The sequence below is a fragment of the Pan troglodytes genome, chromosome 5 (genome assembly GCF_028858775.2).
Source record: "Pan troglodytes isolate AG18354 chromosome 5, NHGRI_mPanTro3-v2.0_pri, whole genome shotgun sequence".
NCBI lineage: Eukaryota > Metazoa > Chordata > Mammalia > Primates > Hominidae > Pan > Pan troglodytes.
The window spans coordinates 53,876,504-53,890,643 of NC_072403.2; the positions used below are offsets into that span (position 1 = coordinate 53,876,504).

The 14,140-nt window shown below is 37.5% G+C and overlaps 1 protein-coding gene across 3 annotated transcripts in view; it reads right to left on the reverse strand.

Annotated features, from left to right (window-relative positions):
- The window catches only part of PTCHD4 (patched domain containing 4), a 191,684-nt gene that overhangs the window by 123,706 nt on the left and 53,838 nt on the right, over nt 1-14,140 (reverse strand). For all 3 annotated transcript variants that reach the window (XM_016955654.4, XM_527402.8, XM_001146259.7), the window contains one exon: nt 7,454-7,934. In XM_016955654.4, the coding sequence (XP_016811143.1) occupies nt 7,454-7,934 (481 nt within the window). The remainder of the gene's footprint in view (nt 1-7,453; nt 7,935-14,140) is intronic.

A 14,140-nucleotide genomic window follows, 5' to 3' on the forward strand; every position in this document is an offset into this window, starting at 1 on the left:
TGGCCATACTGCCCAAGGTAATTTATAGATTCAATGCCATCCCCATCAAGCTACCAATGACTTTCTTCACAGAATTGGAGAAAACTACTTTAAAGTTCATATGGAACCAAAAAAGAGCCCGCATTGCCAAGTCAATCCTAAGCCAAAAGAATGAAGCTGGAGGCATCATGCTACCTGACTTCAAACTATATACTACAAGGCTACAGTAACCAAAACAGCATGGTACTGGTACCAAAACAGAGATATAGACCAATGGAACAGAACAGATCCCTCAGAAATAATGCCACATATCTACAACCATCTGATCTTTGACAAACGTGACAAAAACAAGAACTGGGGAAAGGATTCCCTATTTAATAAATGGTGCTGGGAAAACTGGATAGCCATATGTGGAAAGCTGAAAGTGGATCCCTTCCTTACACCTTATACAAAAATTAATTCAAGATGTATTAAAGACCTAAATGTTAGATCTAAAACCATAAAAACCCTAGAAGAAAACCTAGGCAATACCATTCAGGACATAGGCATGGGCAAGGACTTCATGTCTAAAACACCAAAAGCAATGGTAACAAAAGCCAAAATTGACAAATGGGATCTAATTAAACTAAAGAGCTTCTGCACAGCAAAAGAAACTACCATTAGCGTGAACAGGCAACCTACAGAATGGAAGAAAATTTTTGCAATCTACTCATCTGACAAAGGGCTAATATCCAGAATCTACAATGAACTCAAACAAATTTACAAGAAAAAACCAAACAACCCCATCAACAAGTGGGTGAAGGATATGAACAGACACTTGTCAAAAGAAGACATTTATGCAGCCAAAAGACACATGAAAAAGTGTTCATCATCACTGGCCATCAGAGAAATGCAAATCAAAAACCACAATGAGATACCATCACACACCAGTTAGAATGGCGATCATTAAAAAGTCAGGAAACAACAGGTACTGGAGAGGATGTGGAGAAATAGGAATACTTTTACACTGTTGGTGGGAATGTAAACTAGTTCAACCATTGTGGAAGTCGGTGTGGCGATTCCTCAGAGATCTAGACCTAGAAATACCATTTGACCCAGCCATCCCATTAGTGGGTATATACCCAAAGGAGTATAAATCATGCTGCTATAAACACAGATGCACACATATGTTTATTGTGGCACTATTCACAATAGCAAAGACTTGGAACCAACTCAAATGTCCAACAATGATAGACTGGATTAAGAAAATGTGGCACATGTACACCATGGAATACTATGCAGCCATAAAAAATGATGAGTTCATGTCCTTTGTAGGGACGTGGGTGAAGCTGGAAACCATCATTGTCAGCAAACTATCACAAGGACAAAAAACCATACACCGCATGTTCTCACTCATAGGTGGGAATTGAACAATGAGAACACATGGACACAGGAAGGGGAATATCACACACTGGGGCCGGTTGTGGGGTGGGGGTAGGGGGGAGGGATAGCATTAGGAGATATACCTAATGTTAAATGACGAGTTACTGGGTGCAGCACACCAACATGGCACATGTATATATATGTAACAAACCTGCACATTGTGCACATGTACCCTAAAACTTAAAGTATAATAATAATAATAATAAGAATTGTCTTTATTCACTATCTTCACTTCATTCCCTCCAATCTGTATTGAATCTCTTGAAATTACCCTTTCATTTTCAGCATTCCCCCAAGCAGCTCTTTTCAAAGTCACCCATGACTTCTATATTGCTAAATCAGATGGCTACTTCTCAGTTCTTAACGGACACAGTTTCTTAGCCGCTTTTGGAACAATCACTCTCTTGTTCCTTCATAAAACACTTTCTTTACTCTGCTGCTGGTTCGTTATTCTCTCTTGCTTCTCATGCTATTTTTCTGCCTGATCCTTCTTAGTATCATTTTCTGAATCCCTCATCTTCCCAATTTCTAACCATTGAAATGCTCCGGGGCTCAAATCTTGGATGTCTTATTTTTTCATTTATATTTATCTTTATACTTGATCTCATTGGATTCTATGGTTTTCAATATTAGCTATGCTGTGATGAATCTCAAATTTGTATCTTCAGCTCTAATTTACATATTTCCTCTGAACCTGATCTATGTACTGTGTTATATTACTGACTCCACATTTGCCACTTGGTTTTGTTTTTCTCCCACAGTGAATTCCTCTCATGACTTCACTACTGCAGTAAATGGCAAATGCATTCTATCACTTATTTGGTCCTCTAAGCTTGGGGTCATCTTTGACAATTCTTTTTCTCTTACACGCCATATCTAGTCCCTCACTGAGTCCTGTCAATTCTATTTTCAAATATTTATCCTGAGTCTAATTCCTTTTTATCACCATCCCTGCTCCCACGCTATTTCACATCACCATTATATCCCACGCAAAATTTGCAATAACCTGTTAAACAGTATCTGTAGAATTATTCTTGCCCCATTGCAAATTAATTTATGTAGTGTAGACAAAAATATCTTTATAAAGTATGTCAGACCACACCCTCTTGTCTCAAAATACTTCAAACAGCTTTAATTTCACCCGAAGGTTAATTCTCAGTGTCCTATATGACCTGACCCAATACTACCTCTTAGACCCCTTCTTGTAACACTCATACTCAGATCAGACTCTGATCCAGACATATTCGCTTTCTTGCTCTTCTTCAGCTTCGCCAAGCAAGGTCCTATATTAAAGCCTTAGCACATATATTTCTCTCTGCCAGAGCCAGTCATCTCAGGTGCTTCGTTTAGCTCTCTGCTTCAATTTTACTCTTTAGAAAGGCTTTTATCTGACCACTTATGTTCTTTATCCCTTATTCTGCTTTATTTGTTTTATTTATATCACCTAGAAATCATATAACATAGTTTATATTTCTCTATTTAGTTGTCCTATTCATCCCTTTTGCAGTCCTAAAACGTAAGGTTCATGAGGGTGACAACTTGATCATTTCTGTTCAATGCCTTTTACTTCAGAACCCAAAAATTTCTTGAACATAGTAGATGCTCAATAAATCTTTGAAAATTAATAAACAATTTAATATGAGTCTCAGTTTGGAAAAATGAGTGAAAATCTGTATCTGAAAGGCTTGTTTTTACTTGCAAAAAACGAGTCATCACTGTGTCCTGTGGTGTCAAGCTGACTGAAGTGAGACTTTTACACATAACGCAGACTCAGAATGGACAAAAAAATAATAGTGATCCGAGGCTACTACTGTTCCTGGCAACTATCCATAGAATATCAGCAAAGCACAGAATGAGCCAGCTTGGCATCTGTGTGTAATATTAGCCCATATTTCTTCTTCCAGAAAGAGGAAACACATCCACATAAAGCAAATGAGGTGAAAAAAAGGCTGACAATGAGTTATAAATTAAATTAGTGCCATTCTCATTGGTATGTGCTTAGAGAGAGAAAGGATGTTAGGCTAGCACTAAATGAGGTCCTTTCAAGTATTTTTTAAAAAAATTATGGCCCAGCACGGTGGCTCATGCTATAATCCCAGAACTTTGGGAGGCCAAGGCAGGTGGATCACCTGAGGTCAGGAGTTTGAGACCAGCCTGGCCAACATGGTGAAACCCCATCTCTACTAAAAATACAAAAATTAGCCAGGCGTGGTGGCACACGCCTATAGTCCCAGCTTCTTGGGAGGCTGAGGCAGGAGAATCACTTGAACCTGGAAGGTGGAGGTTGCAGTGAGCCAAGATCATGCTACTGAACTCCAGCCTGGGTGATAGAGCGAGACTTCATCTCAAAAGAAAAAAAAATTATTAGAATTTTGGAATTCTTTCTGAATACTTCTCTAGAGAGACTGCATGCACCTCTAATAATCTTTTTTTCTAAACCCCAATCTGAGACATACAATTTGACACATATAATTTTTTTTATGAGAACACCAGGACAAAGTATAAAAATTGTCACTGGCTTAAAAAATGTGGGATATTTAGGTACAGTATATATGCCTCTGAAATGACTTTGAGAATATTAAGTGGATGAATGACAAGACAAAAAGAACAAGGAGATGCAATACAGAGGCAAGATAGGCAGTCAAAGAGAAGACAGCTAAGCCAGTTGAGTGTGAGGAACAAACAGTATCAGCGACACACCCAGCTTCAGGGATGATACTGATAAGCATGAATGGTTTGAGTATTGACACATAATGGAGTAAATAAATATTCACTATCTCAAAGAAGTCATCTTAGGAAGACAGGAATAGGAATAGAGGTTTACTAGAAGGGTCGGGCTTCTTTCCCTTATATCCAGCTAACTTAGGGATTATGCAGTTTTGACACCATGTAAACTGTAATTCATCAAAAACTGGTTTCAACCATTATCGTGTATACCACCAGCAGATATATATGTGGCAAACACAACGTATTTATGCTCAACTTCACATTCCACCTCACCACCTTCATAGCAATATGCTTTTATGTCTCACAGCTTTGTGTATCTGAGGCTCTGTATGCAAAGCTGTGATTTTTCTATTCTAAGCCTCTCTGTCTCTCTCTTTCTATCTCTGAAGGCATTAGAAGGCAACAAAGGAGACTATAGATTAGAGATTTGAGGATAACATATACTTTAAAGATTTTTATAAAGGATTAAATACTAACTTCAAAGATGAAACAAATTGTATTTTGAAATCTTCAAATTGTAAGGCTGAAGATTCCAAATCCTTTATTTTATATATGAAGGACTTAAGGCAAAGGGATGTCACAGAACTGCCCAATATAACACACAGAGTTAAGTAGAAAAGCTGGGATGAAAACCTAGCAGAGTGTTCATTTTATTTCACCAGTTCTCAATCTTGGCCTCTTTTCTACTACAATCATTTTAAAAATAAAACAAAACACAACAAAACAAATGCCCCCTTTATGGAGCAAAAATCTTAAAGTATATGTTCTTAGGTCTTCTGTTGGTATGTTTTCAGAAATAGCAGAAATGATCCTTTCAGAAGATTTTAAGGACTTGAATTGCAGAAATACTTCAGAGGGACCATTAAGCCGTCTTCCTAAAGTCTGCACCTACACTGTCCAGGGTTTATTTATGATTCTAAAAGTCACTGGGAGAGGTGCAAAGTGTGTGTTGAAGGGTCTAGACTTTTCCCTCACTGTGGCTTTTAGCATTCCAGTTATTTGTTTAAAGAATGGAAATACCTCTTGGGCTTCACAGAGCCTAGGTTACAATCCAGCATCAGCAGAGGTAGTTTTTCTCTTTATTTTATGGAATATGTAATTGTATGTTTTTCTGGTAAATGCTTTCATTACCTAATTAGTTCATCAGCAGTTTTAGAAAGCAACCCTGGAAAGCAGTAAGGTGTCCAATTTGTTAACCTCCAATGAACTATGTTTCATTTGTAAATCATGCTGTATGGTTCTTATAAATCTTATTATTTCAAGTGATGAGACTTCATTCAAAAAAATGTAACAAGTGTAAATGGTTCAAATCTAGACTCATCTTTGTCATTGGTGACAAGAATTTTTTTATAGAATAAGTTCTTTGGGAAAAAGAAAGATACTATTTACTAACAATATTAATCTGTATTTAGAGATGATATGCAAAATCCAGGAAGGCTCAATTTCCTAAAGCCAAGGGCTGTTTTCTATTCATTAGTGAATCCATTGCACTTAAAACATCAGGTTAAATAGTAAAACTTGCCAATATTTACTTAGCATTTACTATAGGCTATGAGCTTTAATTATATACTGTTACATTTTTCAAACCTAGTTTTTGAAACTGACATCATTATATTCCCCATTTTATATGAGAAAAAACTGAGGTTTAAGATGAACTAGCTGGGCGTGGTGGCTTACGCCTGTAATCCCAGCACTTTGGGAGGCTGAAGTGGGTGGATCACCTGAAATCAGGAGTTTGAGATCAGCCTGGCTAACATGGTGAAACCTCGTCTCTACTAAAAATACAAAAAATTAGCCAGGAGTGGTAGCCAGCACCTGTAATCCCAGCTCCTCAGGAGGCTGAGGCAAGAGGATCATTTGAACCTGAGCGAGAGAGGTTGCAGTGAGTTGAGATCGTGACACTGCACTCCATCCTGGCAGACAGAGTGAGACTCTGTCCCCCCCAAAAAAAAGAAAAGAAAAAAGAAGATGAACTAACAACTTAACATGGCCACAATGATATTGAGTTAATAGATAAATAAGTTAGATCCCAGCATCGATCATATAAACACACTTCATATTTTCATTCTCAAAAACATTTGCTAAGGTCGAAAAAGAAAGGGCCTATGTGACCTAGAAGACTTTCTGACCACACGCCTGCATCTTTTTGAATTTACCAATAAAGCTGTAATTCAGAGCTGATTTTAACCTGGAGGGTGAGAAACAATTATTTTGTTTAAGGAATGAAAACACTTCTCTGGCTTCATAGGACATATATTACAATCCAGCATCAGGAGAGGTAGCTCTTCTCTTTATTTGTATGGAATATATAATTGTCTGTTTTCCTGATAAATCTTTCCATTACCTAATTAGTTCACCAGCAGTTTTAGCAAAACCCCTAGCAAGCCCTAAGGTGTCTAATATGAAGACTGTCTTGCTCATGTCAGTTCACCACCAATAAGCTATTTGCAGCTCATTCACTAAATCACTACACATAGGGAATTACATCACACCTGATGTGTGGAACCCTCTTGCTGTACCAACAGCTATCACCATCATCATCTCTTTTCTGATAAGACACATCAATCTTGTTGCTAAGCACTTAACGTGCCTTTATTCTCAGATTTGATCTTCTCTTTGAAAGAATATGCGCGCGCGCGCGCACACACACACACACACACACCACCTACATAGTATTTTCTAGACCATTTATGTATAGCTGGAGGAAAACTTATAAGATGAGATAATCTTGACTAAGGCTATTCATTAATTCTTTTCACCAAAGATGAAAAAAATTAGAGGATATTTCTAAGTGGCAGCAGGAAGGTTTTAGTTTATACAGAGGTAGGGGAATGGAGTATACTCTGCAGAAACATTGAAATAAATTAATAAACAAAGCTTACTTAAGAAGTTCTTTGAGATTAGGACACATCATTGGTTCTCAGAATTTTCATCCCATGATACTCACTCTTCACTCCCATCAACTTGAGAATGGCCATGAATATGGACCACAAAATTTTGCTCGAAGTAGATTTTGGATCTCCTTAACTCGGTCTCTCATAATCCCTGATCTGTTATTTTTGAGGGATCTGAGTAGAGAACTCCAATGTTGTATAACTTAAAAACATTTGACCGCATTAAATTAAATGAGAAGATGGTTTGCTCATCCCATAATTTCCTGAAAGGCCCAATAAGGTGAAACAGACACAACCCCAAGTAAAATTTTATGTAATGACATAGACACCCCAATGCAAAATTAAAACAGATTTCCACCTGAGAATTCAAGAAATATACTACCTTGCCCCAAACCGGTAAGAATCCGATTACCACAAGGATGGATAGTTACCCATGGCGAAGAACGGGATTCCCAGCAGGGTGGAGTTGTACTTTCCATCGGTGATGAAGAAGATCCCTGCTGCTGTGATGATGGAGATGCATACTGTGAGCACCCCCAGGAGGCCCAGGAAGGGCTTACTGCGCAAGCAGTCCTTCATGGAGCTGGAGAGGGTGGCTGTGGTCAGGATCAGCACGAGGCTCACCAGGACCTTGCTTCTGGCCAGGATGCTGGTCTTATGAAAGTCTCTCCAGAGGCTAAAGGATGCTAAAGAGTAGAGCTGGAGTTCTTGATGCTCCTCCTGGAGCTTCCTTATAAGCTTACAGAACTCATTCTCCCACTTCTCCCCTATGAGGTCTTGGGTGGCAGAGCCATAGGTCTGGAGGTAGTAGGTGATTTGAATGGCTCTGGCTGACTTGACCCGCTGATCTTTGCTGTTTGGCACTTCCACTACCCCGCCCAGTTGGTGTCCAATAAAACTGTTCCTCCCATCCTTGAAAACAGAAAAAGAAGAGACTTCAGTTACGGATGTATATTCCAGGGAAAAGATTCTTACTCTAAGTGAAGGAGCACAAGGAAGGCAGAGATAGGTGCTAGTAATTGTGAAACTGATGTGGGTGGAGAGGCAAGTTAGAATTTTATATTCAACATTTGGAGCTACATGGGATACCATGTATGATGATCAAGGGCAGAAAATATGCAAAAAGTATTACAAAGCTACAGAAGAATTGCCACATGCATTGAGAAATGTAGATAAATATTTTGATCTCACTCATATCCCGATTCCCAACATTTCCTTTTGTAACAATCCATTACAAATCCTTAATACAAGGTCAAGTTTTATGATTCAGTTTCAGCCAAAAGTAAAGCTTGCCATGAATTAATAATATTTCAAAAGTTAAGATAATTATCTGTTCTACAAATGTACACTAATCTTTCTAGGGTTCATTCATATACCTATGCCAACACTCATACAAGTACACACAAACATGAATATTCTTATATATTCTCTATATTTTGGGAATATAATTGCATACCGAAGAGCAGTACAAAAAATATTGTTTCTTACAACTAATTTAATGGCATTGAAATATTTCCTAAATTTGATGTGAACACCTATTCACACATTACAATGCTCTCTCCAAACACCTGCCTCAGACATAGGTTGACCTTTTCTTATTGATGACAGTAGACAAATCCCCTAAATTAGACTGATAAGAATTTCAGATTGAATTGCCAAAAGTCAATTCATTTTCAGAGTTTGACATGAGGTAGAGTAGGCAAGATCATGAGAGTAGGAAATTGGTAAGAGAAGCAATCACTGCTCTTTAAGGCACATGTATGTGGCCAAAGAGTTACTAAAACAGGTTAAGAACAGTAATTCTCATCCAGTGTGCCCCAACATGAAGAAAGAAATCTCGAAGAGCTGTCAACAAATTATCATTAATTTGGAAAGTTTATTATTGCCACAACTGTCATTTATTTCAATGGCAATGGTTCTCAGAATACTGAAGCTAGTAGCAGGTTGCATGATGAAGTATAGCGTTGAAAGTATGCTCAAGTACCAGGTGAGAGACAGGCACTAAGGTATGTTTATGTCACAGTAGACTGTGTGTCAACTGAACCTGCCAAGATGTTTATCTAACAAGGGTATAAAGGGGTAAAATCAGGAGAAGAAACAGTTCTTCCTAGAGTGGGTAGGGCAGAAGACAACAAACTCAATAGTGTGATAACTCTTGTTTTTCGCAGAACTGGGAGGTATTATGTACTCTAGCAGACACATGTCTTAATTCTTGTGGACTTGTTTAGCTCAGACACTTATATCTAAGGCACTTGTTTGTATTTACATTTTTAACATGTGACAAAGCAACCCTAATACTTGAGAGTGTGTTGCAAACACAAAAAGTTTACAATATTTACAGAGAGTAAAAATACTGTTAGTAGGATCACCAGGAATTCCAAGTGAGGAATTTCTTTTTTTTTTCTTTAATTATTCTTTTAAGTTCTGGGGTACATGTGCAGGTTTGTTACATAGTTATACATGTGCCATGTGGCTTGCTGCGCCCATAAACCCATCAACTACATTAGGTATTTCTCCTAATGCTATCCATCTCCTAGCCCACCACCCACTGATAGGCCCTGGTGTGTGATGTTCCCCTCCCTGTGTCCATGTGTTCTCGTTGTTCAACTCCCACTTTTGAGTGAGTGTTTGGTTTTCTGTTCCTGTGTTAGTTTGCTGAGAATGGTGGTTTCCAGCTTCATCCAAAGGACATGAACTCATCCATTTTTATGGCTGCATAGTATTCCAGGGTGTATATGTGCCACATTTTCTTTATCCAATCTATTATGGATAGGCATTTGGGTTGGTTCCAAATCTTTGCTACTGTGAACAGTCCTGCAATAAACGTACGTGTGCATGTGTCTTTACAGCAGAATGATTTATAATCCTTTGGTTATATGCCCAGCAATGGGATTGCTTGGTCAAGTGGTATTTCTGGTTCTAGATCCTTGCAGAATCACCACACTGTCTTCCACAATGTTTGAATTAATTTACACTCCCACCAACAGTGTAAAAGCGTTCCTATTTCTCCACATCCTCTCCAGCATCTGTTGTTTCCTGACTTTTTAATGATTACCACTCTAACTGGCATGAGATGGTATCTCATTGTGGTTTGGATTTGCATTTCTCTAATGAGCAGTGATGATGAGGTTTTCTTCATATGTTTGTTGGCGTCATTAAATGTCTTCTTTTGAGAAGTGTCTGCTCATATCCTTTGCCCACCTTTTGATGTTTTTTTTTTTTCTTGTAAATTTGGTTAAGTTCCTTATAGATTCTGGATATTAGTTCTTTGTCAGATGGATAGATTGCAAAAATTTTCTCCCATTCTGTGGGTTGCCTGTTCACTTTGATGATAGTTTCTTTTGCTGTGCAGAAGCCCTTTAGTTTAATTAGATCCCATTTGTCAATTTTGGCTTTTGTTGCCATTGCTTTTGGTGTTTTAGTCATGAGGTCTTTGCCCATGCCTATGTCCTGAATGGTATTGCCTAGGTTTTCTTCTAGGGTTTTTATGTTTTTATGTCTTACATTTAAGTCTTTAATCCATCTTGAGTTAATTTTTGTATAAGGTGTAAGGAAAGGGTCCAGTTTCAGTTTTCTGCATATGGCTAGCCAGTTTTCCCAGCATCATTTATTAAATAGGGAATCATTTCTCCATTGCTTGTTTTTGTCAGGTTTGTCAAAGATTAGATGGTTGTAGATGTGTGCCATTATTTCTGAGGCCTCTGTTCTGTTCTATTGGTCTATATATCTGTTTTGGTACCAGTATCATGGTGTTTTGGTTACTGTAGCCTGTAGTATAGTTTGAAGTCAGGTAGCGTGATGTCTCTAGCTTTGCTCTTTTTGCTTAGGATTGTCTTGGCTATATGGGCTATTTTTGGTTCCATATGAACTTTAAAGTAGTTTTCTCCAATTCTGTGAAGAAAGTCATTGGTAGCTTGATGGGAATAGCATTGAATCTATAAATTACTTTGGGCAGTTCGGCCATTTTCACAATATTGATTCTTCCTATCCATGAGCATGGAATGTTTTTCTATTTGTTTGTGTCCTCTCTTATTTCCTCGAGCGGTGGTTTGTAGTTCTCCTTGAAGAGGTCCTTTACATGCATTGTAAGTTGTATTCCTAGGTATTTTATTCTTTTTTGTAGCCATTGTGAATGGGAGTTCACTCATGATTTGGCTCTCTGTTTGTCTATTATTGGTGTATAGGAATGCTTGTGATTTTTTGCACATTGATTTTGTATCCTGAGACTATGCTGAAGTTGCTTATCAGCTTAAGGAGATTTGGGACTGAGACAGGGGGATTTTCTAAATATACAATAATGCCATCTGCAAACAGAAACAATTTGACTTCCTCTCTTCCTATTTGAATAGGCTTTATTTCTTTCTCTTTCCTGATTGCCCTGGCCAGAACTTCCAATACTATGTTGAATAGGAGTGGTGAAAGAGGGCATCCTTATTTTGTGCCAGTTTTCAAAGGGAATGCTTCCAGCTTTTGCCCATTCAGTATGATATTGGCTATGGATCTGTCATAAATAGCTCATATTGTTTTGAGATACGTTCCATCAGTACCTAGTTTTTGAGAGTTTTTAGCATGAAGGGGTGTTTAATTTTATTGAAGACCTTTTCTGCATCTATTGAGATAATCATGTGGTTTTTGTCATTGGTTCTGTTTAAGTGATGGATTACATTTATTGATTTGCATATGTTGAACTAGCCTTGCATCCCAGGGATGAAGCTGACTTGATTGTGGTAGATAAGCTTTTTGATGTGCTGCTGGACTCGGTTTGGCAGTATTTTATTGAGGATTTTAGCATTGATGTTCATCAGGGATATTGGCCTGAAATTTCCCTTTTTTGGCTGGGTCTCTGCCAGGTTTTGGTATCAGGATGATGCTGGCCTCATAAAATGAATTAGGGAGGAGTCCCTCTTTTTCTATTGTTTGGAATTGTTTCAGAAGGAATGGTACCAGCTCCTCTTTGTAACTCTGGTAGAATTCGGCTGTGAATCAGTCTGGTCCTGGGCTTTTTTGTTGTTGTTGGTAGGCTCTTAATTACTGCCTCAATTTCAGAACAAGAAAGGAATTTCATAGTCACTCCACTTTCTCCCTACATACTAAATGAATACAATCATTCTATTTATCTCAATGTGACCAACTCTAAAGGAACAATCCAATAAGAATTTCAGTTGAGTTTTTTTTTTTTCTCAGAATGTCTCCCACTTCCATGTAATCTTTATAATTTTCCCATCTTTTTCCTTTTGGAATCAAATGGAAATTTTGGCTGTGGTTCCCGAGGCTCTCTCTTGATTAAATCTCATGGGATATTACCATGAGCTGCAAGTAGAAAGGTGGGCATGCTTTGAGAAAGGAGGCGGGGATCTCATCCCAGAACTGAGAAATTGTGGAAAATTTCTGCTCTTTAAGTTGACACTAATTGATCCCCAATTAGGCGCATTTATTTTTGTTTTAAGCTTGGTATAATTTTTAGCTCCACCCTTGTTTCTACACCTTTGAAATCCCACTTTGATGTGGAATTCTACTTCTGATTATTTGAAAGAGAAAGTTTTTAAAAAGTATTATCTATTTACTTAAAATGTGCAGCTATCTGTCTTTACTTATTTATGTCATCAAAAAGATTTCTCAGAGATCTTCAGCAGCAACAAAATGATTTATTCATCTCTTGGGGCTCATTTGGAGATTACAGTGAATAAAAGAGGGTGCTAATAATGTATCTGGACAAAAGACAAAATTTTAAAGAAGGCTAGTGTCAGTTTTTAAACAACAGATCTTCATTGAGTTTGGCTAGCTGCTAACCCCTCTGTTGAAGTTGTCTAATTCCCATTTTTACAAAAAAAAGTTTATAAAAGGTACACTTCTATCCCTCTTTTCCCATTATTTTAAAATTAATATAACAAATAGAATGAATTTCTTACTCATATTTTTCCCTATGCATCAGAACAAAATAAATAAGGTTTTTGGATGTTCTGGAATTGAAAGCTCCATTAAAAAGTCCATATTTTGTACCTGCAGTTGGCCCAAAATCCAACTAATTATAGTTCTGAGAAATACACTTTTGTACATTATTTGTATGGGAAAATTATACTATTTTGTAAGGGATTATAGAAGAGTTTATTCGCTTCCCAAACTCACCAGCTCACAGATGCTTCTATGTAGGAAAGACAAAGAATTAATATAAGAAATATTGTAATCATCCTGTGGACAGGACTTCCTTGAAGTTATAACTACAAGTAATAATGAAAGAACACTTAATCAGGAATCATGTGAGCTGAGTTGCCGTGTGCAGCTCACATTAATGGAAAAAGTTCCTTAGTTCATGGCTAATTCATTAGTTCATGGCTAGTTTATTTGGTTTTCTTATCTATAAAATGAGCAACTATGAGTATATGAACAAATGTTTACATAATAATTAGGTAATTTTCAGCTCTATTTTTCTATGAAAATACAATGCATAAAGTTTCACTGGAGATGCCTGGATGTCAGAAAGGATATCATTATAACTAATAGAGTCATTAATGGATTATTTGTATAATTGATAAAGATCTTACTTATCACATGATGAAGCCCTTTTGTTTAATAGATGAGGAAACCTAGAAGCTCAGAGAAGGTAAACCTACTAAAGGGATGATTCCAAGGTTGAAACTCAGATCTTCTGAGTCCAAGTCCAGTCCTTTCTAGAGTCCTAGGGGAGCAATTTCAGGGCAGCCAGTTTGGCTCCCATGAAATGTTCTTTATGATTAAAAGTTATTTCACTTGTAGACTCCCTTTTCCAATGTCGTCCTCTCCACTAAGGCAACTGCCTAGCAATGACACATACTCATATACTGATTCAACTTCTTCTTTTCCCCAAAAACCTCCTACAAAAGTTCTGAAATTCCTTTAAGTGTAAAAATCACCTTTATGTCCCAATAAAGACAAGGCTTAAAGTAAGAATATGACAAGATGCTAACATGCTGTTTTCAATGCTTTCCTATGTGAGTGCTTCATTGAACTGAACTGACATTATTAAGAGTAGATGACTTTGGTTCCTAGCTCATATCCCTGTGTACACTGTTGTTCTTCAGTCTATTCTCCACATGGAAGCCAGAGTCTATTTGTACAATTTAAATGAGACAACATCATCC